Source organism: Talpa europaea (genome assembly GCF_964194135.1).
Source record: "Talpa europaea genome assembly, chromosome: 2".
Classification (NCBI taxonomy): domain Eukaryota; kingdom Metazoa; phylum Chordata; class Mammalia; order Eulipotyphla; family Talpidae; genus Talpa; species Talpa europaea.
In genome coordinates, this window is record NC_140068.1 from 37730428 (window position 1) to 37758276 (window position 27849).

The 27849-nt window shown below is 39.2% G+C and overlaps 2 protein-coding genes across 2 annotated transcripts in view; one reads left to right on the top strand and one right to left on the bottom strand.

The window, feature by feature from the left end:
- Positions 1-27849, bottom strand: part of NT5DC1 (5'-nucleotidase domain containing 1) — a gene marked incomplete at both ends in the record, with an annotated part of 116496 nt that overhangs the window by 68984 nt on the left and 19663 nt on the right. The window lies entirely within an intron of this gene.
- COL10A1 (collagen type X alpha 1 chain) lies at positions 19970-27815 on the top strand (the record flags this gene model as incomplete). Its single annotated transcript, XM_084228684.1, has 2 exons — positions 19970-20135; positions 25927-27815. The coding sequence occupies exons 1-2, from the start codon at positions 19982-19984 to the stop codon at positions 27813-27815; spliced, it is 2043 nt and encodes a 680-aa protein (XP_084084810.1). The 5' UTR covers positions 19970-19981.

Genomic DNA, 27849 nt, shown 5'->3' on the forward strand with positions numbered 1-27849 from the left:
TCGCTTATAAGCAGGGCTCACAGGAGCACTTTTCAATTAAAAACCTGACCTGGGGCCTCCCTGGTGGCACAGCGGTTGAGCGCTGGGTTGCAAAGCTGCCTGCAGCCTCTACAGCGCCAGTTCGATCCCTAGCTGCAGGCGAGGGTCCCACATGATGCACAGACCTCTCCTGCCGCCCGCTGCTCCCCTCAGCAGTGTACTTCGTCAGTCTGCCTGTTCTGTTCTCCGCTCTTACTCTGGTGAATTTTCTCACCCTCCCGTGCTTCTAACTGTACCCAATGCTTCTATAAATAAATAAATAAATCTTAAAAAAAAAAAAAAAACAAAAAAAAAAACAAAACAAACCTGACCTGGAAGTGCTATAAAGTTAAATTTAAAGAGATAGAAGTGTTTTTTTACTGTCAAATGAACTTTTTTTAATAATTCTGATATATTTATCAACACTGTAAGTGCATTTTAAAAGCAACTCAATACTGTTATATTGTAGCATACAACCTACATTAAAATGTACAAGAATTTGTGTCAGTACTGTAAGGGGCAGGATTGGGCACAGGGCAGGTTTTCTATGATCCCATGCAGACGGGGTAAAGAAGGAAAAAGTCCTGGAGCCCTCAGTGGCTTTTGCAGGCTTTTATTGGGATTTACCGGGTACGGCAGGCAGGGAAGCTGGGGGGGGGGCTGGGAGGCCTGCCAGCCTGTCAGCAAGTCTTTACTCTTTCTGGGTTCTCCAGCGTTCTCTCGCACTCTCTCTGCTTCTCCTTCTGCTCTCTTGGTTTTTCCTGGCGTCCCTGTGATGCTGCCCTTAAAAGCCCAGTCGTAGCCCAGGTGAATCCCCTCTACCTATGCCCACACCCTATTCCAGGTGCCCACCATGAGGCATGCATTCGGGACCACAGGGTTCCATCATCTATCCTAATGGCAGGAGGGCAGAAAAGCCTGATACTTTCTACCTTACCCTACATACTAATGGGAAAATAAGATGTAAGAATAGATGACTTTCGAATATAATTATTTATCAATATTATTGTGGTGTTAGCTTTTAAATGACATTATCCAAGCCATAATAAATGTACTATCCAAGTTACGTAAGTTTAATCAGTATTTGGACCAAAGAAGACTGTATTTTGACCCTTTATATTAATTCATCACATGCTATTACTAGTAGATGAAGAGCAACATCTCCCCCCAAAAAAACCTCCATATTTGGTAAGGTCATTTGTTTCTAACAGGCTGCAAAAACTTAACATCCTCTCCCCCCCATTCTATGTGAATTTTTGCCAAACAATACTATCTGTAATTTTTATAGTTGTTCTGCACGTTACAAGCAAACATCTGCATCTTATAATTATATTACTTTACAAGTGATATATGATCAGAATGCCTAAATGAATCCTTAAAATCCTTTTTTGGCTGTAATTAAGCAACTCCTACTGGTTACAAAATTTAAAAGCAATATAAGAAATTAAGATTTATGGGGAAATTGAACTGAAAGCTATACTGGAGACAAAAATGGAAATATTTAAACATCTATTTGTTTTCTCTTAACATATAATCAAGGGGGAAAATGTCATTTTTAACTTATGCGAAATATAAAATGCTATACAAGTATAGAGATCCAAAAATGAAATTCTAAAAGTATCCCATTAGAAAATGTAAGAGAGGGGCGGAGCAACATGGCGGCGAGGAGACACTGCGAGTAAGATCTCCCATTAAAAAAAGTTAATAGGGAGGAAAAGCGGCAGGTCCCAGTGAGAACTGGGACACGGAGATAAACGGTCGACTCCAGCAAACTGCCCGATGAAGAAAGTTGCCATAAAAGAGGGCGAGAAGGGAGGGAAGCGCAGAACCCTGCTCCCCTCCCCCGCCCACAGAGGCGGCACTCTCCGACCGGCAGAGACGAGGGAAACAACAAACCAAAACGCCCAACAAGAAAAACGGATGCAGCAAGCGGGACTGTGAGTGGAAAGGAACTATTTCAGCCACCACACCCCGTGAACGGGAGCTGAGGCGAACCCTGAAGGATCCGCCGCGGAGGTGAGCTCTACGCGCCATTAAAGAGAGCCCCGCCCACCAGGAGGAGACCAGCACCAGCACACAGCCCCGGCCGCCCGGTAAGCTTGCGCGAAAGCGGCGCTTGGATTGCAGCTGCCCAGGGCCCTGCGCCTGCGACCTAGGCTTGTGGGGAGACGGCGGAGGCCCTCCCTGAGTGAGCAGGAAAAGGTGCCCAGGCAGGGGAGCGGGATTCAAAAGGCGCCATTCCCGCGCCACTGATCTGGGCTACAGCCCGCATCCTGGAACTGAGGGCTTTGGAACTGAGACCCGGGCGGAGGCCCTCCCTGAGTGAGCAGGAACAAGGCGCCCAGGCAGGGGAGCGGGATTCAAAAGGCGCCATTCCCGCGCCACTGATCTGGGCTACAGCCCGCGTCCTGGAACTGAGGGCTTTGGAACTGAGACCCGGGGCACGAAATTAGGGGCGTGGGTTCCCCACGACGGTGGGGCACAAGGCAGACACAGCACCCCAAAGCCGTTGAGGTGTACCCTACCATCCCCGCTCTGCTCCCTGTCCCACGGGGTGGAAAATCAGCTCCCCAAGGGCTCTAGGAGAGATCTCTGGTGCCACCTAGCGACTTGACCCCAGCACAGGCTACTGAAGGAGCTAGTGGCCAGCTGGGGAGTTAGCCCACACCGGGCCCCTTCTGAACAAGTAGTCTGAGCCCACAGGGAGAGCGAGCACCCACAGCCGGGGCAGACCAGGCGCGCAGAAGAGTGTGCCTGAGACCAGAAGCGCAGGGAGTGTGTCCCACATCACCATTTTAGAACAGGGACATTTCTTCAGTAAAGACTACCTGCAGAAGGCTTCCTCAGGAGCCAGAGGTGAGCGGGGGAAGTTCGCCCACGCCAGACCCCCTCTGGCCTGCAGTCCAAGCCCAGAGGGGAGCAGGAACCCACCGCCGGGGCAGACCAGGCGCACAGGGGAGTGTGTCCCCACATCGGCATTTTAGAACAGGGACCTTTCTCCAGTAAAGGCTGCTTGAAACTGACAGATGACTCCTGGAAGAACCAGAGGGGAACAGAGAAGCCCACCCAAGATGCCGGCAAGTCCCAACAACACAGTGTCCCAACGCATACGGCAAATTAGAAAACAGACAGTAGGGAGGAGAAGAACCACACGCAACCTAGCAACTCTCCAGAGAAAAAGCACACCACAAAAAGAAAGCCAGCCCCCAGATTGCAACGACAATAACTTGGAAGAATTTCTGAGCCTTCCAGAAAGAGAATTTAAAATTGCCGTGATTAAAAAACTGACAGAAGTCATAAAGGAAAACAATGATAAGGGAAAAATAATCAACGATCAGAAGAATGCAATTGAGTCCCTAGAGAGGGAAAACAATGGTCAGAAGAAAGAAATTGAGTCCCTAAAGAGGGAAGTAAAAGAAATGCAGGAGATCAAAGAATTAATGGAAGAACTAAAGAATTCTGGGAAAAGCAATGAAAGCAGAATAGATGAAATGGAAGAACGAATAAGTAATCTTGAAGACACAGAAATAAAAAGAACCAAAACAGAAAAGGAAAGAGAAGTACGAAGGAAAAAGAACGAAGAAAGACTTCGGGAACTATCTGACTCCATGAGGAAAGGAAATATAAGAGTTATAGGAATACCAGAAGGAGAGGAGAGAGATGTAGGAACAGAGAAAATATTCAAAGAGATAATTGAAGAGAACTTCCCAAATGTGAAGAAGGAGCTGAAAATTGATATACAAGAAGCAAGAAGAACACCAAACTTCCACGACGAAAGGAAAAATACAGCAAGACACATAATAGTAAAGCTCCCAAGAATCCAGGACAAGGAAAAAATAATGAAGCTGGCAAGAGGGAAGAAACAGATAACATTCAAAGGAAAACCAATCAGGCTGACATCAGACTTCTCCGAAGAAACACTACGGGCAAGGAGAGAGTGGAGGGACATAGTCAACAGACTCCAAGAAAACAGATGCCAACCAAGAATACTCTATCCCGCAAAGCTCTCCTTCCTCTTTGAAGAAAGAATATGGACCTTCCCAGACAAACAGAAACTCCGGAATTTCATTGCAACTAAACCCCCACTCCAAAAAATACTACAAGGAGTCCTAAAGCCAGAACCTCAGAGGGACGAATAACAATGAAAGAAGGCCAAAAAAAAAAAAGTTATTAAAAGAATAAATAAAATCAAAGGAAAGACAAACACAATGGCAAATACAGATGCTAACATATCAATATTAACTCTAAATGTAAATGGACTAAACTCTTCAATAAAAAGACACAGAGTTGCAGCCTGGATTAAGAAACAAAACCCAACCTTTTGCTGTCTCCAGGAAACACATTTAGCTACAAAAGATAAAAATAGGCTCAAAGTTAAAGGATGGAAAACAATCCTACAAGCAAATGGACCAAAAAAGAAAGCAGGAACAGCTATACTTATATCAGATAAAACAGATTTCAAACTCAAAAAGATAAAAAGAGACCCCAATGGTCACTACATTATGATCAAGGGGACAATACTTCAAGAAGAAATAACACTCATTAACATATACTCACCAAACGAAGGAGCACCAAAATATATCAGACAACTGTTGTCCTCTCTGAAAACAGACATCAGAGAAAACACATACGTAGTGGGAGACTTCAACACACCACTATCAACAATGGATAGATCAACAAGACAAAAAATAAGTAAAGAAACCAAAGCTCTAAATAAAGACCTAGAGCAATTGGGCTTAACAGACATCTATAGAACACTAAACCCCAAAAAAATGGAGTACACATTTTTCTCAAGCGCACACGGATCATTCTCCAGGATCGATCACATACTGGGGCACAAGACAAACATCAACAGATACACCAAGATTGAAATCATATCAACCATCTTTTCTGACCATGAAGGCATCAAACTAGAAATAAACCATAAAAAGAAGGCAAGGAACTTTCCTACCTCATGGAGATTAAAAACCACACTACTGGAAGACCATTGGACTAATGAGGAGATCAAAGAAGAAATTAAAAAATTTTTTGAATTGAACGACAAGGAGGACACCAATATCCTAAATGTATGGGATGCAGCAAAAGCAGTAATAAGAGGAAAATATATAGCAATAGAAGCTCACATCAAGAAACAAGAAAGAACGCAAAGAAACAACCTAATCTCGAAGCTCAAAGATCTAGAAAAAGAACAACAAAAAAACCCCAAAACCAGTAGAAGAAAAGAAATAATAAAAACCAAAGCAGAAATAAATGAAATTGAAACTAAAAAAACAATCCAAAAGATCAATGAAACCAAGAGCTGGTTCTTTGAAAAAATCAATAAAATAGACAAACCCCTAGCCAGGCTCACAAAGGAAAAAAGGGAGAAAGCACAAATAAACAGGATCATCAATGAAAGAGGAGAAATCACAACGGACACAGCAGAAATCAAAAGAATAATCAGTAACTACTATGAACAGTTATATGGAAACAAGTTTAACAATCTAGAGGAGATGGACAAATTCCTACAACTCTACCATCACCCAAAGCTAGATAAAGAAGAAATAGAACACCTAAACAGACCAATTACAATTAGCGAAATTGAAATGGTAATCAAAAACCTCCCCAAAAACAAAAGCCCAGGACCTGATGGATTTACAAATGAATTCTACCAAACATTCAGAGACGAATTAGTGCCTATCCTTCACAAACTCTTCCAAAAAATTGAGAAGGAAGGGACAATACCAAACACGTTCTATGAAGCCAACATTACACTAATACCAAAACCGAACAAGGACAACACAAAAAAGGAAAACTACAGGCCAATCTCCCTAATGAACACTGATGCAAAAATCCTCAATAAAATTTTAGCTATCAGAATCCAACAATGTATCCATAAGATAATTCACCACGACCAAGTTGGATTCATTTCAGGGGCACAAGGATGGTTTAACATCCGAAAATCAATCAACGTTATCCAACACATCAACAAAAAGAAATATAAAAACCATATGATAATATCAATAGATGCTGAGAAAGCTTTCGACAAAGTGCAACACCCATTCATGATAAAAGCCCTTGAAATTCTTGGGATACAAGGAACATACCTCAACATCATAAAGGCCATCTATGACAAGCCAACAGCCAGTATCATTCTCAATGGTGAAAAGCTGAAAGCAATTCCATTAAGATCTGGAACAAGACAAGGATGTCCACTCTCACCATTGCTTTTCAATATAATACTGGAAGTCCTAGCCAGGGCAATAATACAAGAGAAAGACATCCAAGGAATCCAAATAGGAAAAGAAGAAGTCAAACTATCACTATTTGCAGACGATATGATATTATACATAGAGAACCCCAAAAACTCCACAGAAAAGCTAATTCAACTCATCAATCAGTTCAGTAAAGTGGCAGGATACAAAATCAACACGCAAAAGTCAGTAGCCTTCCTATACACAAACAATAAATCTGAAGAAGAAGAAATCAAAAAGACCATCCCTTTTGTTATTGAAACAAAAAAAATCAAATATTTGGGAATAAATCTAACAAAAGAGGTAAAGGACCTATACAAAGAAAACTATAAAACACTGTTAAAAGAAATAGAAGAAGACACAAAGAAATGGAGAGACATCCCCTGCTCATGGATTGGAAGAATAAACATTATTAAAATGGCCATCCTTCCAAAAGCAATATACAGATTCAATGCTATTCCAATCAAAATTTCAATGTCATTCTTCAAAGAAATAGAACAATTATTGATGAAATTCATATGGAATCACAAAAAACCCCGAATAGCCAAAGCTCTCCTGAAAAAAAAAGAAGGGAATGGAGGCATCAGACTCCCAGACTTCAAACTATACTACAAAGCCATAATCATCAAAACCGCATGGTATTGGAACAAGAACAGACATACAGACCAATGGAATCGAATAGAAAATCCAGAAATAAACCCACAGGTTTATGGTCAACTAATCTTTGACAAAGGAGCAAAGACTATGCATTGGAGCAAAGAAAGTTTGTTCAATAAATGGTGCTGGGAAAACTGGGTCGCTACATGCAAAAGAATGAAGCTTGACCACCACCTCACACCATACACAAAAATCAACTCAAAATGGATTAAAGAACTAGACATAAGACCTGAAACCATAAAATATATAGAAGGAAATATAGGCGAAACACTACGTGATTTGCACATCAAAGACATCTTTACAGACACATCACCCAAAGCAGTGATAGTGAAGGCAAAGATAAACAGCTGGGACTATATCAAATTAAAGAGCTTTTGCACAGCAAAAGAGACAATAACAAAAACAAAGAGAAACCCCACCAACTGGGAGAACATTTTTGCACCCAACACTAATGATAAAGGACTGATCACAAAAATCTGCAAAGAGCTGATGAGTCTCAACAACAACAAAGAAAATAATCCAGTCAAAAAATGGGCAGAAGAGCTTAAAAGAAACTTCTCTGAAGAGGAAATGCAAATGGCCAACAGGCATATGAAAAAATGTTCAACATCACTTGTCATCAGGGAAATGCAAATCAAAACTACCATGAGATACCATCTTACACCAGTGAGAATGGCACATATTAAAAAAACTAGCAATAACAAATGTTGGCGAGGGTGTGGAGAAAAAGGAACTCTTCTGCACTGTTGGTGGGAGTGCAAACTGGTCCAACCACTGTGGAAAGCTGTGTGGAGATTTCTGGACCTACTAAACATAGAGCTTCCATATGACCCAGCAATTCCACTCCTAGGTATTTACCCAAAGGACACAGAAACATCAATTCCAAAGAGCACCTGCACCCCTATGTTTATAGCAGCACTGTTTACAATAGCTAAGCTTTGGAAACAACCCAAATGCCCAAAAATAGATGACTGGATCAAGAAGATGTGGTACATATATACCATGGAATATTACTCAGCATTCAAAAAAGATAAACACATGCAATTTGCTGCAACATGGATGGCGCTGGAAGGGATCATGCTCAGCGAAATAAGCCAAAAAGAAAAAGAAAAATACCGGATGGTCTCACTCATAGCAGGAATCTAGAAAACTTAAATAAGGGACCAGGAAAATGAATAACTATAAGAAAGTGAATATCAAAATCAACAAAAAACTATGAACCAGAGACACTTTTAGGGGGGCGGGGGCGGGAGGGGAGGGATTGGGGTCAGAATGGGGGGCTGCAATTGTATGGGGAATATAACAATAAAATTTATAAAAAAAAAAAAAAAAAAAGAAAATATAAGAGTACTGCTCTTTCAATCACTACAATAGAATACTATAAAAAAGCCTATTAGCCTACTTTACTATAAAATAAGCCTATTAAACAATTCTTCAGGATAAAAACAAACATATCAATATTAGCACTATTTGCTTTTCAATTATCTTTTTTAATTAGCAAATTCTCCAATTAGCCCATCTTAGAACTCATACAACATGACTCTTTCAATAGTAAAGAATGAAAAACAAATCCACTTAAGAAGCTGATTTGGAAAGCAAGTACAGTGGTATTTCACACAAATTCTTGACCAGGATCAGCCAATATTTAATTTCAAATTAAAAACTGGGTTCCTCACAAATCTTCAAGAAATATATGCATGTGGTGTGAATTTGGCTGGGATGCTTCATGTCTCTGAGCTTCAATTCATGTCTAATGGTGGGGATAAAAAGTTACCTACTTCATGGGGCTGCTACAAAGAGCAAATGAAATAGGCAAAATTCTCGGAAACTGACACACATTAAGACCTTAAAAATATATTAGCTGTTCAGTTGGATATTTTCTAATATATTCCACAAATCTAAAAGACACCTGGTTTGCCACACAAATTCATGTGCACTGCACAAATGCAAGACATATTGTTCAGTAAATGAGAATATTTGTAAAAATATGATGAGGGATGGGTATTTTGCTCTACAGGTTTAGAGTTGCTCCTGAAGATAGCTAATTTTGTCCAGTTAAACTAAAGTATAACAGGCTGTATAACACACAAATCTATTGTTATTATCTAGGGGACTTAAATAGAGTTGTTAAAAAGGGGGGGGGGCTAAAATTAGTATCTCTTGAGGCTTATTCAACACATTTTTTGGTGATACTGAAGGTGATACTCAAATTCTTGATCTTACAACCTTACAATGTTCTAAAATCTCTATCCAATATTCACTTTCTAAGTAATAACATTTTCCTCCTTGAAAGGTCATAAATTTCCACTCAGGAGAGAAGATGCTAATGTGCCATTTGAGCAAGGACCCAAAATATGGAGCCAGTAGTGTATGAGCCCATTTTAATTTTTGGCATGCATATATTCACACACACAGGTATATGTTTCACACACTAAAGAGTTGAAAGAACTGACACAGTAACAAATAAATGGGGTATGGATGGATAGGAAATTTGGAAAGTAAAGCACAAAAATGTTCATGTGAAAGTATTTGTTGCTCTGAAACTGTATGTCTAGGTTTCTCAGACATTTAGACCCTCCAATAGTATAAGCCTTCTTTCACTTGTTTCTATCTCAGTTTCTATTCTGCATCCACACTCTTAACTCTATACCCCTCCTTCCTACACCCTCCACCCTCCACCCCCCTCCCCCCACCCCCCATGGTTACTGCGAGCAACACTTTCTTTGGAAAATCTAACTCTGAAATCTTACTTATTTGCCAATAAAAAATTTTTAGGCACGCGGTCATTAGGACAGCAGCCACTATTCTCTTGTGAAAACTTTACTGGGAAGCAGTTGATATTGGAACCTCTGCCAGAATTCAGTTATTTTAAGGTGAGACAGCAGATCCAAACCAGCACTGTGCAAAAGGCCCCACCCCTGGGAGCTCACAGTATGAGGGGAAAAGCCCACACTCAATAAATATTGAAGTCTGGTCTCCTAAGGTTCTTAGTTCTTCATTCAACAAATATTTATGAGGTTCACAAGTGGCAGCAGGCACTACCTGTGCAGAGTGGACTGTCAATGATAAATAAGGAATTATTCTTGAGGTTCATTCAGGCTCAAGTGAAAGTGTGATGAGAGCATTCCATCTGATGATTTAAGAAAATGGGTTTTACCCCCAAATCCATAAATTTTGGGTTCTTAAGAAGCTAGAGCAAAGACTGTAAGGGGTTACGTGTTGTATCTGTCACCTCCATAAGATTAAGGTCTTCAGTAGCAGAATAGCAACATCTAAGCTAGCAACCGGCACACAGTAGAGACAAAAAAAGTTTGGCAAAAAATATGAGAAGACTGGCACTGCAAAAAGAGTCAAGGGGAATGTCAGTGAAATGTACTTATTTGACCTCAGCTCAAATCATCCTTTTTTGAGGCATACTGAGGCACTGTTCTACCACTTTACATATATCCTTTTCACCTTCCATGGTTTCTAAGCAAATGGAAATAAGAGAACTCAAGATAATACCACTGCATGTTTGCATTTTGCCTTATTAGCATTATAAGGAGCCACAGAGGTCAGGAAACATAATCATTTAGCCTTGGTCCACAGTCAGGGGTAAAGGTGTGTCGAGGAGGTAACAAAGTTGATCAAGGGCTAAGCAGGCTAGGGCACAGAATTGCTTAAGCTGAAAACTCTGGGATTTTTTAATAAAAGTTAAATAGTTACATGAACATCAGTCCTGAGGGTGAGTCTCTTGGTGCTCTGTGTTGAAACCTGCAAACATCTTGCTTTGTACCCCACAGGTACTCAGGTAGTTCCCCTCTAGGTATTTCACACTCTACAGGTAGGTGGTGATTGTGGATTTGTTCTAATTGTGATAATAAGCAGGGAACAAAGAAATTCAAGTAGTGTCATCCTGTGAGCCCCCCAATTAACACTTTAACTTTCCATCTAATTCCAATTTAGCAGAGACCACATGTGAAAGCTGAACTTGTAAAAATAGTAGCACCCTATCTGAATGGCTAAGAACCTATTGGGTATCAAAGACCCTTAAAGATCTCAGGTCCAAGAACCAAGAAGCTTTATACTTTTAGCCTTGCAGATTAGTGTGAAAAGAAAGTAATGCCATTACCTCAGACACAAAACAATGAGTGCTTTAAGGAGCATGGCAATTTATGTATAATCGAAAATAGACTGTGAAACCCTTGTTCTAACTTTTTAAATGACTCTCAGTTTTTCTTGACCTGGCTTGAAGTTTTAGGGGTTTTCATAAACACCTGTTTTTAAGTATGAATTTCTCCTTTCAATCCCTCAGCAGGTATCTAACCACTAAACCACACTGGACTATTTGCACAAATAGATCATTTTTAGCTTCTGGGCTCTGTAATAGCACGTACAATGTTCTCTTAAAACTTTTTCAAGAGGAATGAAGTACAGCTAGGTGGGGGTGGAAGCTGTGGGTCTTCAAGTACCCAAATGAAACTTGTGGGCACTTTTCCCATTTCCATTGCTACAAGAATGAAGGGTGAGAGGAACAGGAAAATCAGTATCCTGCTTGGGTGAGGAGATGAACACATTCACTTAGTTGCTGGCATTTTCCTTAATGGGTTCTCTTACCAACAGCTCTTCAGACACTTAATTCAACTGAACATTAAGGAAGGAGGCATTCATAATGGTTTTCTCATCTGAAGAATGAAACCATTGATCTAAATGACCTTTTATGTCTCTTATATCTCTGAGTCTAAATCAGTCGTTTGATTTAGAATAATCGAAATCAAAATTATGTATCTTGAAAAATTTGCACGTTAAAAGAAAACCAAAGCAACCAGAAGACAAATGACAAACTGGGAAAATTATGTGCAAACTAGATTCACAGAAAGGTGATTTACATTCTTATGATACTGAACACTTGCAGAAAACTAGGTTAGAAATATGGTTTTAATTATATGAAGATATACTCAATCACACATTTAGCAATACATAAATCTTTAAAAAAAAGAAAAGAAAATTACCACTAGACCAAATACCAATTTTCACCTCTAAAATAGGCAAAAATCTAAAAGTGTTATAGGACAGGGAGAGGGGCAGCCCAAACCCCGCAAACCTGCCTATTCTAAATGGGTTCTGCCATCCGCCGCATCAACACAAAACATAGGAGACTTTAATGGGAAGGAACTTTAATAAAACTAGGAAACAACACAGGTAAGGCAAAGAATCTAGTTTCTAAATGAAGCACCCAAAGTTACCCGTCCCCTCGCGGGTAAAAGTCCATCCATATGGGATCGGCCCAGAGCAAGGCCCCAAAGCCTGCCACAAGTCTAAAGCATCTTCCAGTGGGGACCCACAGCAAAGGGTCAGAAACAACCAGACAAGCCCGGAAGGAAAAGAGCAAAATCAACATCAAGATAAAAGCTGCCATTGTCACCTCCCCACGGGTCTCACCCACATCTGTGTCACCCAGTCCACGACCAAAAGACAAGAGCAGTTTCTTCACGTGTCTCTAGGCTCCATGCGCCTCTTCCAGGTCTCCAGGCTCCATCCTGCTTCCTTCCTCAGTCTCTTCTTCAGCTTTTCCTCTTCCTGCTCAGCTCCACCCTCCCTTGGGTAGGGCAGGGAACCTCCCCCTTTCCTGGGGACCACCCTATTACAAAAGTTCAACAAAATCTAAGTAATATATCCTATTGGGAAGACTGTGGGAGAACAGGTACTCTCATACATTACTGTTGTAAATGCAAAGTGATACACCTATGCAGGGGAATTTAATGATATGTAATAAAATTATATCTGCATTTAGTTATCTTTCAACTCATGTATCTCAGTTATTTCTCTCCCAAAGATGTTCAGGAAAACACACACACACACACACACACACACACGCGCGCGCACACACATTCACTATAGAGTATCTGTCTTAGGAAAAGATAGTAAATAACACACATGACCACCAATAAGGTTGACAAAACAATGGCACAGTCATACAATGGAATACTATGCAGTTGTAAGAAAGAATGTGGACCAACCTAAATAATGTTACACAATGATGGCTAACAAACTGACAGATAAAGAAGAAGAAAAGTGATGTCATTTATCTAAGAAATTGGAAGGGGATATGAATCAATATTTAATAATATAAGGCTAAACCAGATCAGTTTTTTTTTTAAAGGTTACTTACAGAAGGTGAAACACAATGTGAGTAGATCAACAACAGATGCCAGACCTGTCTGAATAGTCCTTATTTTGTAAATATGAATTGGGAAAATGCAACATGTGCTGGGGCTGGCTGGTACTGGCTGCTGGTGAAGGTTTAGGTGTTCTGTGAGTCAGCTGTCTTTACCCTATAGCTTGAAATTGGCCAAAGTGGGAATATTTACATGCTGGGTATCAGCAAACACGTCTTCTCCAACCCCAAGCCAGCTATTAATCATTTATCAGCACACTATATGAAACCTAAGTAATTAAGGAATGCATAATACAAAATTAAATTTAAAAAGAACATTACTAAAAATTGAAAGGAAAATGAAACAAATAATTTTTAATTAATATTTTATTTTACATAATTCTTACATCATTTTTCATTTTTGCACAATGTATGCATTTTCTTATATTCCCCATACAATTGCACCCCCCCTTATTTTGACCCTTGTCCTTCCTCTGCCCTTCTCTACCCTCCCCCGTAGTGTGTCTCTAGTTTATAGTTGCTTGTTGATTTTGATTTTTACTTTGTATTAATTAGTCTTTTTCCTGGTTCCTTATTTAGGTTTTCTAAATTCCTGCTATGAGTGAGACCATCTGGTATTTTTCTTTTTCTTTCTGACTTATTTTGCTGAGCATGATCCCTTCTAGCTCCATCCATGTTGCTACAAACTGCATGTGCTTATCTTTTTTGATTGCTGAGTAATATTGCATGGTGTATATGTACCACATCTTCTTGATCCAGTCATCTATTTTTGGGCATTTGGGTTGTTTCCATAGCTTAGCTATTGTAAATAGTGCTGCTATAAACATAGAGATGCAGGTGCCGTTTGGAATTAATGTTTCTGTGTCCTTTGGGTAAATACCTAGGAGTGGAATTGCTGGATCATATGGAAGCTCCATCTTTAGTAGGTCAAGAAATCTCCACACAGCTCTCCATAGTGGTTGGACCAGTTTGCACTCCCACCAGCAATGCAGTAGAATTCCTTTTTCTGCACAACCTTGCCAACATTTGTTGTGTGCGTTTTTTTAATATGTGCCATTCTCACTGGTGTAAGATGGTATCTCATTGTAGTTTTGATTTGCATTTCCCTGATTACAAGTGATGTTGAACATTTTTCATATGCCTGTTGGCCACTTGCATTTCCTCTTTGTAGAAGTTTTTTTTTAGCTCTTCTGCCCATTTTTTGACTGGATTATTTTCTTGTTTTTGTTGAGTCTCATCAGCTCTTTGTAGATTTTTGTGATCAGTCCTTTATCATTAGTGTTGTGTACAGGAACTTTCTCCCAGTCGGTGGGGTTTCTCTTGAAACAAATAAATCTGAACAGATGGAAAGTGAATTGAGTGGGGAGTGTTACTACACTGAAATAAGCCAAGTCGAGTGATTCGAAAGCAGGATAATTTGACTATACAGCTCCAGTGGAAATACCAAAAGAACTGCAAAAATAATCCTAAACTGTTTTCAATGTTGTGGTGTGCCTGTTGGTATTATTATTATTATTCTGAAAAACTGTGTCATGAAATAAGACAAATGAAGTAAGGTAGTAACCTTACTGTCACGAAATGTGGGATTTCAACATGATACTAAGGAGCTACAGATACAAGTTAGAGGTCATTAAATTAACATCCTGGAGTCCTCAACATGAACTAGACATACCAGGTAAACTTATGTCTTTTATGTTTAATTAACACTTTACAAATTAATTTCCTAGCTCTGTCCCAGAAATAATGACCAAACTAGGAGCAATACACATCCATAGGACTCAGACACCCAGGTTGTGGCTTCGATTTCGCACAAAAGAAACCAAGATTCTTTAGAGATCTGGGCCAGGAAAAGTATAACATCTGGAAGGAATGGAGCTATAAAAGAGTACTGGGATTCATGTCAAGAGAAGTCAGGAGCCAATGTGAAGAGGCTACTGCTGACCTGATAGGGAAAAAATTCTGAGCAATAATAAAAACTGCTATGAATTAAAACACATAAAGTATGTTTAAATCCATGTTTTTATAATGATACTCAAAACCCTCACTGAGCCATATCTGGAGGATGGTAGGAAATAAACTTGCTGTGTTAAATACTTGTAAAGGCATTTTTCCTGCTTTTCCTATATAAATTGTTTATCAGGGCAACCAAGTAGCTGGTGAAAGTGTTATTTTTCTTTTTAAATATACATGCTGACTAATAAAGGAGGAATGAAAGAATCAAAACAGTTATCTAGGTAATAAGCAATGTCTAGTATTATTGCAAAAAAAAAAAAAAAAAAGAGGCAACCAGTAATGAAAATTCTCCTGACTGAAACACACCACATGACTGTCTACAAAGTGTGCTTGTATGTGCGTGAATGGTGTGTGTCAAGGCTGAATACATTGAACCTCTAGATTTAACTACTAATTTACAGGAAATACAGGGAATAGAGACACATTTTAAGTGACAACAAAATACAAGCTATCAGGAGTTGTACAGGACAGATGACCCAGTTTTTCAACAAATACACTGCAAGGGAAAAAAAAAAGGCATGGATAAGAAGCCTACACTAGGAGGAAGTATCAATTAGGGGAAATTCATGAATCTAATTTGAACAAACTATAAGTCAGTCAATAAAAGAATATATGAATAAGCATGTTATATATGTATACATTGGTATATAAAGATGTAGTATGTATACATATATATACATGGATATGTATGTTTGTATGCACATAAGCTAACTGGAGAGATCTGAATAGACAAAAGAGTTTGGTAATATAAAGAAATGGTTAATTTTTTAGGTATGATGAAAATATTGTTTTGAAGAAAAAGAACTACTTATGGAAAAATACAATGAAATCGTCACAAGTGAATTGGTACAATACATGGAATTTGTTCAATATATGGGGAGGTGGTGAATGGGAGGAATAACTAGCAGTGAGTTGAGATTTAGGTAAACAGGCAATCATTGTAACTAATCTCTCTAATTCAATATAAGAATAAAATATTCGGGCCTTGCTGGTGGTACAAGGGGTTAAGCACTGCACTATGAAGCAATCCACAGCCTCTACAGCATGAGTTCCATCCCCGGCCAGTCAGGAAGCAGCCCACATGGCGAGGCAGACCTCTCCTGTCTCACCCGCTGCTTCCCTCAGCAGTGTCTTTCAGTCAGTCTGCCTGTTCTGTTCCCCACTCTGTCTCTGGTGAATCCTCTCACCCCCCCATACCTCTGGCCTGTACCCCAGCTCTTGTATGCATAAATAAATCTTAAAAAAAAAGAATAAAATATTCTATAATATGTTAAAAACTGCATAAATAAAACCGTTAAAAAAGTATCCAGGTAATATTAACAAGAGGTACTAGAACACTGATAGACAAAGACATTCCAACTGAAGAGTTCTTTCAAAATATAGCTTCCCGAATCACCACTATTTTAATGCACCTCAAAGATTAAAGATATTATGACATATTTTTCAGGACTGGAGTGGAGAAATGAGGATAAAATGGTGACAATCATGTTTAAACACTATAAGGATGGGGCAGTGTATTAATCATTTACATTTTACATCTATGCCTGACAGAGGTAACTCAAGAAATATTTGGTGAATTAACGAATGACTCTTAGCCTATTTGTTTTCAGAATATTTGTCTGAAAATGAACAGGCTAAGCTTAACAGCAGCTAAATGCTAGATGTGAAAAAATCATTATTCATATTTTGATATTAAAACAAAAATCACTTAGGTTACTGAGTTTAAAGAGATCGGCTTTCTGTTTCAAGTGGAATGGGTTTTCATCAGAGCCACAGACTAGTCACTTCAATAAGCTACAAGTAAACTCCCAGAACAAAAATAGTTTTAAATACACAATTGGGTGGGGTGTGGCTAGCAAATATTCTGATTCTACAATCTGTTTTTGGACAAGACAGAACTTCTTATGTGACTAACAAAGCAAACAGTAGTCAGATTCCCTGTGCTGAAATAAGTACGCTGTTTGTAAAAAGGGTTCAACATCCAAGCTTATCCAATAAAGATACCACATTTTCCAAAGTTAAAGGGGGAATTATAGAATGACAAATACCCACGTATATTTACATGTCTCCCTCAAAAGGAATATAACCAGCTGCTATGGATTTGGATTATGGGGACAAGTTCACTTTCTGATCATGGGGTATAGAAAAATACCTCAAGCACAAGAATAGCCTAATTTTAAAGTAGGGAGAAGCTTAGAAAAGACAAAAAACAGACACCATGGTTAAAGTGAAAAGTTCTGAAAATATTTAGAGTGGCTATGGAGAAACAAATGGTCTACCCAGTTGCACAATATGAGCTGAGAATCAATCTTCTGAACTTTCACAAGAATAATAACTAAAAGGATATCTGTTTCAATTATAAATAAGTACATTTGTATGTGCATGTGTGTGCAACTACAATACACACAAAATACTAGAATATTTATTCTAATAACATCTTTCAAAACAAATTCTATAGTCTAGCATACAGTGTATCTATGGACACAGAGCATCCATAATGTCACTGCATCTACTATTGCAAAGTCTTCTTCAAATCAATCAGAAGTAGATGAAGGCACCTATTTCTCTCACTTATCTTTTATGGTCTCTTATAGATGTAGTGGAGTACCTACGCAGAATAAAAAGCTATTCCATACATAGATCAATTCCAAATGATGAAAGAATAATTAGAATATAAACTTTCCAATCCTCCTGATAATCTGAATTAATAGGCCATATTTCATGTGAGTTTTACATAGAAATGTGTGACAATGTAGATTTTTAAATATGGCAATTAATGAAAGTTTTAAAAGAAAAAAGCAGACAGTGAGATCAGTTTTCCATTTACAAGGAACTATACAAAGTTTAGAATACACACAAAATTCAGTGTGGGGAGAGGGGAAAAAACCAAACTTTTAGTTTATCCACTGGTCAAACATTCAATTATTTTAATTATATCAATCCTGAATCCATATTACTTCAATTTCACAGAAATTAAAAAGAAAATGTATCTATGCCTGTGTGTGGAATTCTCTTTCATACCTACTTCACCTATGCTGATTTGATTTCATTTATATACAAATGATGACATTAAATAAGATATAAAATTTGGCCATTCTAATTCCTATCTTTATCAGATTCTTTAGATTCTGAAAACTGAATCTCCTAATATTAAAGGGACTATTGAAAATAACAAGGATAATGTTTGTTTTCATCTCTGGGGAAAAAAGTAAGCTAATGATATTTGTAAAAAAAAAAAAAAGGCAAAAGTAAACTGAAAACAAAATTAGAACTTTTTTCTCTGAAAAAAATAGAGCAAACTTGTATGAACTGATATAAAATCAGGTTAAGGAATTTTTCAATCTCTACTGCATCTCTACTGTCACTTTAAAGTAAATTCCAAAACTAAGAAATAAAATCTGAAGCCACTTATTGAAAATTATATATAATGTTATGAATTAATCTACATCCTCAGGGTGCTAACTCTACCATCAGTTCATGGATGTCTTACTTCTAAAATATTTAAAATATTTAATTATGCAAACATTTAAAATATAAAATATAAAGTATTTTCTATATATAATATAAATATGCAATTACATTTTAAATTATTATTTAAATAGCATTCACTTTATTAACTTCTGAGGACATATACTAATAGAATATTTATAGTAACAGACACCTACATTTTCAACATTTTGTTTCTTTCAATTCTAATTAGGATAAGTCATTTTTATCCTAAATTTTTACAAAAATTAAAAAAAATTAATGCGCACATTGATGGTTTGATTAAGAACAAGAATTTAGATGATGGTTTAAATCCACACCCACCTCCAAAACACTTCTTCCCCTACTTTTATATATTATCACATTTTGTCAACTAAATAACATAAGAATGTACCTTGTAAAAAATGCAAACACAATTCCTTCTAGAACTAAGTGAAATGTTTGAATAATAACTTTCAAAATAAAATCACAGAAGAAGATGGTACATGGTTTAAACTATTAATATAAATTTAAGACAAAGAGTTTATTTTTGAGCAAGAAAATAAGGAACAAGAGAGCCCAAGCTGATGTTGTATGTCTGCCCAATAGAACTTTCCACCATAATTAGTGCTTTCCACTTCTGGGGGAGGAGGAGCTTAAACTCAGGGTAACCTCATGTAGTAAGGGAAAAACAGTATAAATACTGCAGGACAGCTTAGCAAAGGACACCTCTGCACTGCTCACCTGGGCACAAGACTCTCTGAAAGTTGCTCAGGAAGTATCCCCAGGAACTCTATAGGACCCAGGTAAGTCTATGACTTGAGCTCCCTGGTGGGCTGCCATGTTAGCTTTATCTGGAAACAGGCTTCAATAAATTAACTACCTGTCTTTGTAATTTTGAAACAATAGCTTTTCAAGAAAATGCATTCGGTTTAATCTGTATTAGTCTATATAAAAGATAGTCTTAAAGCCATTTTTTGTAAATATCATATTTTACACTGAATTTTAGTGTATTTTGAAATCTCGGTATTTCAGTCTTTAGCAAGATCTTATCTTTATCAAGAACTTACATTATTTAATACAAATATCCAATTATGGTTTCTGTGGTTTTTTTTGGGTGAATCAATGAATTTGTACTTGACACTTGAATACAGTTTCTTAAGACAACTAAGACATACTTTCGTATAATTAAAAAATTAACTTATGAAATATATTTATTACTTTATGTCATATAAGCGTTATGTGTAATACTGTCATTAATTTATGGCATATATTCAAAATATCCAGGATTAGTTTAAAAAGTAAATAACTATCTAAAGAACTCATCTGTGCAGCATCAAAAAAATACTACAGGTTGATAATAAAACTGTAAGAAATGAAAAAAAAAAAAAACTGTAAGAAATGATTCTTTTTTGTTTCTCAGAATCCATCTAAGAACATGCTGCCACAAGCAGCCCTTTTGCTGCTAATGTCCCTGAACTTGGTTCATGGAGGGTTTTATGCTGAGCGGTACCAAACACCTACAGGCATAAAAGGCCCACTACCCAACACCAAGACACAGTTCTTCATTCCCTATAGCATAAAGAGCAAAGGTAAACCGAACGCTTATTTTGCTTTGTTACTAGTTGATGGTTGTTTTCTACAAACATTGCTTCAACAAAATGTTTTTAACTGTCTAGTGTTAAATTATTTTCAAACCTCTGAATTAGCCCCAAATGTTACAAAACGATTTGTAAAAAAGCCAAGAACCTTAACAGCCTTTACACAGTAAGTCTAGTAGCAAGCTATTCCTGAAGAATATTAGGAATTTTATGTGTAGAAAATTTTTCCCTCTAATGACGCTTTTGCAGAAATAACTATCCATAATCTAGAATACTAATCCAATCAAAATTAATAAAGTTTAGTGTTTTAACTAAAAATTACTGCCAACTGTATAATGGAGTAGCAGGCTTATGTATCTAAATACTTCACATATTTACTTTTAAAACCTATTCAGCTAGCGCACAAATATCTACAAGACTGAGCCTTTATCATCAAGGAAAATATGATGCTTTCCAAATAAATTTAACAGGCAAATGAAGTAGAAATTATCTTACATTTTAAATTTGTTTTTGTATAGTTTAGTAGACAAGTGCAGAGACTAGCTAGATAGCTAATGTTTCTCGAATTAGTTATTCTCTGTGTGCCTTAGTTTCCTCATGTGCAAAACAGGCCACAGCTATCTCAAAGCTTGAGTGAGTCAATTTCTGTATTTAGGTTTTAGCTATTACTTCTATTTCTGCTGCCATTACTTCTACTTGTGTTATTCCTACTGGAGCAGTACTCATGGAGTAGTCTTAGGTAAGTTTTAATTTCCTTCCTGAATCTATTCCTGATCTCTTCAGTTTTCTTGCTTACTATGAAGAGTACTGAGATAATGTATGTAAAGTATGAATAGATCTCAAAGAAGGGTGTTTGGTTTTGTATTCAGCAACTCCATTAAATATCCTGAGATACAAACTGCCTGCAAAACATCTACTGAATTAAACTGAATGATCTGCAATGAGTAGTATTCATACTTTTCCATAGCATATTTTCATTATAGTTATTTTATGTAAAAAATTTTCTCATTGATAAGCATGTTGCTTAAAGAAGTATTTTTATCTTTTATAATGTTTTTCTTTTGCATTTGATCTTAATACTTTCAAAAATTGTATTATTTTTTGAGACAATGTTGGCTTACAACACCATATGTAACTCAGAGGTGTTATACATTTTCAGCTATATGTTGCCACACTATGTCCACCACCACCCTAAAGATATTTGCCACAGACTTTAAAAATTATGCTTTCAGAGACAACCAAAATTATATAGGTTTATAAGTTAAACCTGTAAGATTATCTTTTAGGGCTTCCCTGGTGGTACAGGCAGTTGAGTGCCACACTGTGAAGCTGTCCGCAGCCTCTGCAGCGTAGGTTCGGTCCCAACCGGCCGGTGAGAATCCCACATGGCAAGTCAGACCTCTCCTGTCTCGCCAGCTGCTCCCCTCAGCGGTGTATTTCATCAGTCTGCCTGTTCTGTTCCCTGCTCTGTTGCTGGTGAATCCTCTCACCCTCCCGCGCACCTGGCCTGTACCCTGGTTCTTGTATAAAAATACAAATAAATCTTTAAAAAAATTTTATAAAAATTATCTTTTAAAGAAGATGAAATTCAAAATATTTCATGAAAGCTAGCTTAACACTTTAAAATAAGTGCATACGTACATAACAGATACTCTAGATTGTGTCAAAATATGTGAAAGAAAAAGTAAAGAAAGAACAAGAGAAGGAAACATGCTACTTTAAAGTCATACATGTAATTCGAAATGCTATGGTAAGCAGCATCCTTTACACAGTAAGTCTAGTAACAAGCTATCCCTGAAGAATATTAAGAATTTTATGTGTAGAAAATTTTTCCCTCCAATGATGCTTTTGCAGAAAGCACCTATGATCACAAATTCAGACTTTCTGTAGCTTATACCAAGATCAAAACAGAAAGTTGTAAATTCAAAATAAAATGCCCCACTTTTGTTTTTTTTTTAAGATTTCATTTATTTATTTTTTGCATAGAACTGGAGTGCAGGCCAGAGGTACAGAGGTGGGGGTGTGTGTGAGAGGATTCACCATAGACAGAGTGCGGTGTCTTTTCTGTTAAATATATATTTTAAAGGTTTGCAAAATGAAATTACCATAGACAGAATGGGCCAATCTACTGAAATACAATGCTGAGGAGAGCAGTGGGCAAGACAGGAGAGGTTTGCAGCACCATATGTGGGTTAGCTCCCTGACTAGGGATGGAACTCATGTTGTTACAGTGGGCCTTCATGGTGGTAACACTGAGACTTAACTCCTAGGCCACCAGGGAGACCCAAAAATGAACCACTTTTAGATGGTTCTATCTTCCCACATTAATGTACTGCTTGATCTTGACTATTTTTGCATATAAATGAGTCTGTATTTTGTTAACAAAATATTTAGGAGTTGTATTTTATTTATTTTTTTAAAGATTTATTTATTTATGCACACAAGAGCTGGGGTACAGGCCAGAGGTGTGGGGGATAAGAGGATTCACCAGAGACAGAGTGGGGAACAGGCAGATTGACCGAAGTACACTGCTGAGGGGAGAGTCAGGAGAGGTCTGCTGCGCCATGTGGGTAGCTCCCTGGCTGGCCAGGGGATCGAACTCATGCTGCAGAGGCGGTGGACAGCTTCATGGGTTGTGTCTTAACCCCTTGCACCACCAGTGAGGCCCAGGAGTTGCATTTTAGTTATGAAATCTATCTTAGTCTATTTGATAGCACAAAGAGAAAACTCAAACGCATTATCATCCACTGGCAGGTAAACCAAGACAAAAAGCCACAATTTATAAAAGTAAAATACTACTAACACTACTAACAGAAATACAATGTCCCGAAGTAATCCCTAGGCATGTGTGTTCAACACAGAGAGCCTGATGCAAAAGATTCCATGGCGGGTGAGCACGCAGGTGCCGGTTCTGACACAGTCAAACATTAGGTCCATGTGTGGGCATGTAAGAAATTTCTCTGCTGGGTAGTAGTTTTCTTTGAGGTCGGCACCAATCTACTAAGTCACATACAGGGATTGTCCCCCAAGGACACAAGACACAACAGAAGTCACATTCTTTGCTGCACTGAAAAGGGGAGGCCCCACTGTAGCAATATTCTAAGGGATAGTGATCACTCTGTCCTGGAGTTCTAGTCTCAAACAATGCTAAATGCAGTTGTTTCTAATAAAACTCTAATCAGACTTGTTTTCCTCTCTATTTTAATAAATAGATTTCCAACCAGCCTAAGACAATTATTTTTAGTATGGATGTGAGCTTTATAGTAAGTTTCTGAAGCAAACCCCAAATGAACAGTTTGCATTTTTTAAAAACTGCTGTTTTATTCCAGGTCATTAAGAAATCCTTTTTTTACTCATCTATTTTATTTGCAATGTATCAACCCTTCTATACACACACACACAACAGATGTACTTACACTAAAGTCACTAAAGTCAACCAACAAGGTATGTGCTAATATGTGCAAACTTTTTCCTAAATTAGTTTCTTTTTCAGTCTTTTTCTTGGTGCTTTTTCTGTAAATCCATGGATAAAGCTCCATATTTTAAATGTTTACAAAATGAAATATAACTTCAATTAGTACAAAATGCAAAGGCATCCGAGTTTAAAACAATTTTCCTATTTTAGCCTATTTTAAGGATTCTCCTCTGTATTTTGTATTTCATTTGTTACCAATTTTTTTTTCAAATATCAAAGCATCTCTCTACCCAAGACAATAATATTAGCAACTACTGTTGGCTAACTGCTTCTTACAAGACAGTTAAATAGGAAAGATACTAAAACAACAGCTAATGGGAACTATACCATAAAAATGTTTTCAAAGGCGATTTCAACTCAATATTATTTCAACGTGGTGGTTATTTTGATTTTGAAGGCATTATAATTTAGATTTAGTTTAAAGATTTAGAGTTTAAGACTTTACATAATTAAGCATATTAATCATATTTCCACACACATATACACTTAAGATATGGCTCAAAAATCACAGCTGTAAGTCATTTTCAGGGTTTTCACCAAACTATTAACCTAATGTGACATCATTAAATTTACCATGACTCTGGCCGGCCCATTTTCAGACAGCATAAAAACCTAAACAGCATATTTAAAAAAAAATTTACTAAGCAGAAGATGATTTTAATATAAAATTCTAGTAGATATGTAAAATCATATGGTCACCTTTGCTAGCTAATAAAGCTATTATTTAGGCTAGCTAATAAAGAATTTCTCTGAGAAAGACTTTTTTGTAGATGTTTATTTATGAGACAGCTGCCTAAAGATGCTCTGACATGGCAATACTTTCCTAAGGGAATACTCTAATGCCAGCTTGGCTCTGTTAACATCCCACCTTCGAAAACCTAAAACTGCCCTTAAAGCACTTATCACAGGAATACTTGTTTTACTCCCATTGTGACTGAAGCTCTTACTGAATTAGCCTTGTCCTTTCCCCACACTCTTGGTCAGCAGCACTTTTCATATCACAGGCATTAACTAAGTGTGTCTAAGTTTGTAGTGTCAGTGGAAATATTCAGCTCAGATGAACCTATGGATCTATAAAATCAACAATATTTATGTGCATTAATCCAAGAAAATTTTAGATAAACACTTTGATACTGTTTTTTATGTATCTTGCCATTAAGTCTAATGCTAATTGTTTGTTCCAATTTTACATCAATAATGAAGAATGTAAGCGATTACAGTACATACTGAGGTAGAAAAGAAATCAGGGCCTCAAGGGCACAAGGGGTTAATATGCAACCTATGAAGCTATCCAAAGCCACTGCAGCATGAGTTCAATCCCCAGTGGCAAGGGAGCTACCCACATGGTACAGCAGACCTCTCCTGACTTGCCCGCTGCTCCTTTCAGCAGTGTACTTTGGTCAATCTGCCTGTTCTGTTCCCCGCTCTGTGTCACCCCCCCACCCCGTTCCTCTGGCCTGTACCCCAGTTCTTGTAAGTGTAAATAAATAAATCTTTAAAAAAAAGAAAAGGGCCTCCCCTGGTGGTGCAGCGGTTGAGCACTGGGCTGTGAAGCTGCCCGCAGCCTCTGCAGCACTGGTTCACTCCCCAGCCGCTGGCGAGGGTCCCACATGGCGCGCAGACCTCTCCTGCCACCTGCTACTCCCCTCAGCAGTGTATTTCATCAGTCTGCCTGTTCTGTTCCCCGCTCTGGCTCTGGTGTACTCTTTCACCCTCCTGCGCTTCTGACTGTACCCAGTGCTTGTATAAATAAATAATCTTTAAAAAAAATTAAAAAATTAAAAAAAGAAAAGAAAAGAAATCAACCTCAGTATAAACTGTGTTCAGCCGGGGCTGGGAGATGTAAATAAGAATTCACCGCATTTCTCATTTTATGTCTTAGTGTTAGCTTTTGTGAGGGAAATTGTTACTGTTCTTAAACATTTTCCCATGCTGCATTTGTCATTTTCTTCCGTTTCTGTCAAAGACTTTTTTCTGTTCTAGGTAGATGGTTTTCCCCAAAATAATTGTGATAAACTTATCTCTACCGCACTCATTCTGTAAGGATTCAATCTCAGTTTCTCTTCATGGGCTGTTAGAGGTAATGTGAGAATATGGCAGTCACTGTCCCATGAAAGCATCTGCTCCAGCAGTGGTGTTTAAGGCAATGTAAGAAGTGTTGTCTGAAATCATTCAAGATTAGTCTGCCTATATGGACTGACTGACACAGCACTGTTTTATTATGATTCAAATTTCGAGAAGCAATGATTATTCTTAGTATTACTAACTGCCCTTTCTCTGGATATGTGTATTGGCCGTGTCTTTTAGGTATACCAGTAAGAGGAGAGCAAGGTGTTCCTGGTCCTCCAGGCCCCGCTGGACCTCGAGGGCACCCAGGTCCAACTGGACCACCCGGAAAACCAGGCTACGGAAGTCCTGGGCCCCAAGGAGAGCCAGGGTTGCCAGGACCACGGGGACCATCAGCCACTGGGAAGCCAGGTTCACCAGGAATACCAGGCAAACCAGGAGAGAGAGGACCATATGGACCAAAAGGAGATATTGGACCAGCTGGTTTACCCGGACCACGGGGCCCACCCGGGCCGCCTGGGATCCCTGGTCCAGCTGGAATTTCTGTTTCAGGAAAACCTGGACAACAGGGACCTACAGGAGCCCCAGGACCCAGAGGCTTTCCTGGAGAAAAGGGCACACCAGGAGTCCCTGGGCTGAATGGGCAGAAAGGGGAAACAGGACTCGGTGCTCCTGGTCGCCCAGGTGAGAGGGGTCTTCCAGGTCCTCAGGGTCCTATGGGACCACCTGGCCCCCCTGGAATGGGAAAAAGAGGTGAAAATGGGTTTCCAGGACAGCCAGGTATCAAAGGTGATAGGGGCAGTCCAGGAGAAAGGGGACCAATTGGCCCACCAGGCCCCCAAGGTCCTCCTGGGGAAAGAGGACGAGAAGGCATAGGCAAGCAGGGAGCCCCTGGAGCCCCAGGCCAGCCAGGGGTTCCAGGAACAAAAGGTTATCCTGGGGCTCCAGGAGTTGCTGGGCCCCCAGGGGATCCTGGCTTTGGGAAACCAGGTTTGCCAGGCCAGAAGGGACAAAGAGGACCTGCTGGCCTTCCAGGTGGTCCAGGTGCCAAAGGGGAACAAGGCCCAGCAGGTCATCCTGGGGAGCCAGGTCTGACAGGACCCCCTGGAAATATGGGACCACAAGGACCAAAAGGTATTCCTGGCAATCATGGGCTCCCCGGTTCTAAAGGTGTGACAGGGCCAGTTGGTCCTGCAGGACACCCTGGGGCTAAGGGAGAGAGGGGTCCTTCTGGGTTAGATGGAAAACCAGGGTACCCAGGAGAACCAGGTCTCACTGGTCCTAAGGGTAATCCAGGTTTGCCAGGCCCAAAAGGTGATCCTGGGATTGCAGGGCCTTCTGGTCTCCCAGGCCCTGTTGGTCCAGTAGGAGCTAAGGGAGTACCTGGACACATTGGTGAGGCTGGTCCAAGAGGAGCCCCAGGAATACCGGGTACCAGAGGCCCCATTGGGCCACCAGGCATTCCAGGATTCCCTGGATCTAAAGGGGATCCAGGACTTCCAGGTCCTCCTGGCCCAGCTGGCATAGCAACTAAGGGCCTCAGTGGACCTACTGGACCACCAGGGCCTCCAGGTCCCAGAGGCCACATTGGAGAACCAGGTCGCCCAGGGCCCCCAGGGCCTCCTGGGCCCCCAGGCCAAGCAGCTCTGCCTGACAGCTTTGTAAAGGCAGGTCAAAGGCCCAGTCTTTCTGGGATGCCTCTTGCTAGTGTCAACCAGGGTATAACAGGAATGCCTGTGTCTGCTTTCACTGTTATCCTCTCCAAAGCTTACCCAGCAATAGGTAGACCGATTCCATTTGATAAAATTTTGTATAATAGGCAACAGCACTATGACCCAAGAACTGGAATCTTTACCTGCAGGATACCAGGAATATACTATTTCTCCTACCATGTGCATGTGAAAGGGACCCATGTGTGGGTGGGCCTGTATAAGAATGGCAGCCCCATAATGTACACCTATGATGAATACAACAAAGGCTACCTGGACCAGGCTTCAGGGAGCGCCATAATCGAGCTCACAGAAAATGACCAGGTGTGGCTCCAGCTGCCCAATGATGAGTCCAATGGCCTGTATGCCTCAGAGTACGTCCACTCCTCGTTCTCAGGATTCTTAGTGGCTCCACTGTGAGCATATTTCCAATGAGCTAATATAAAAATCTGCT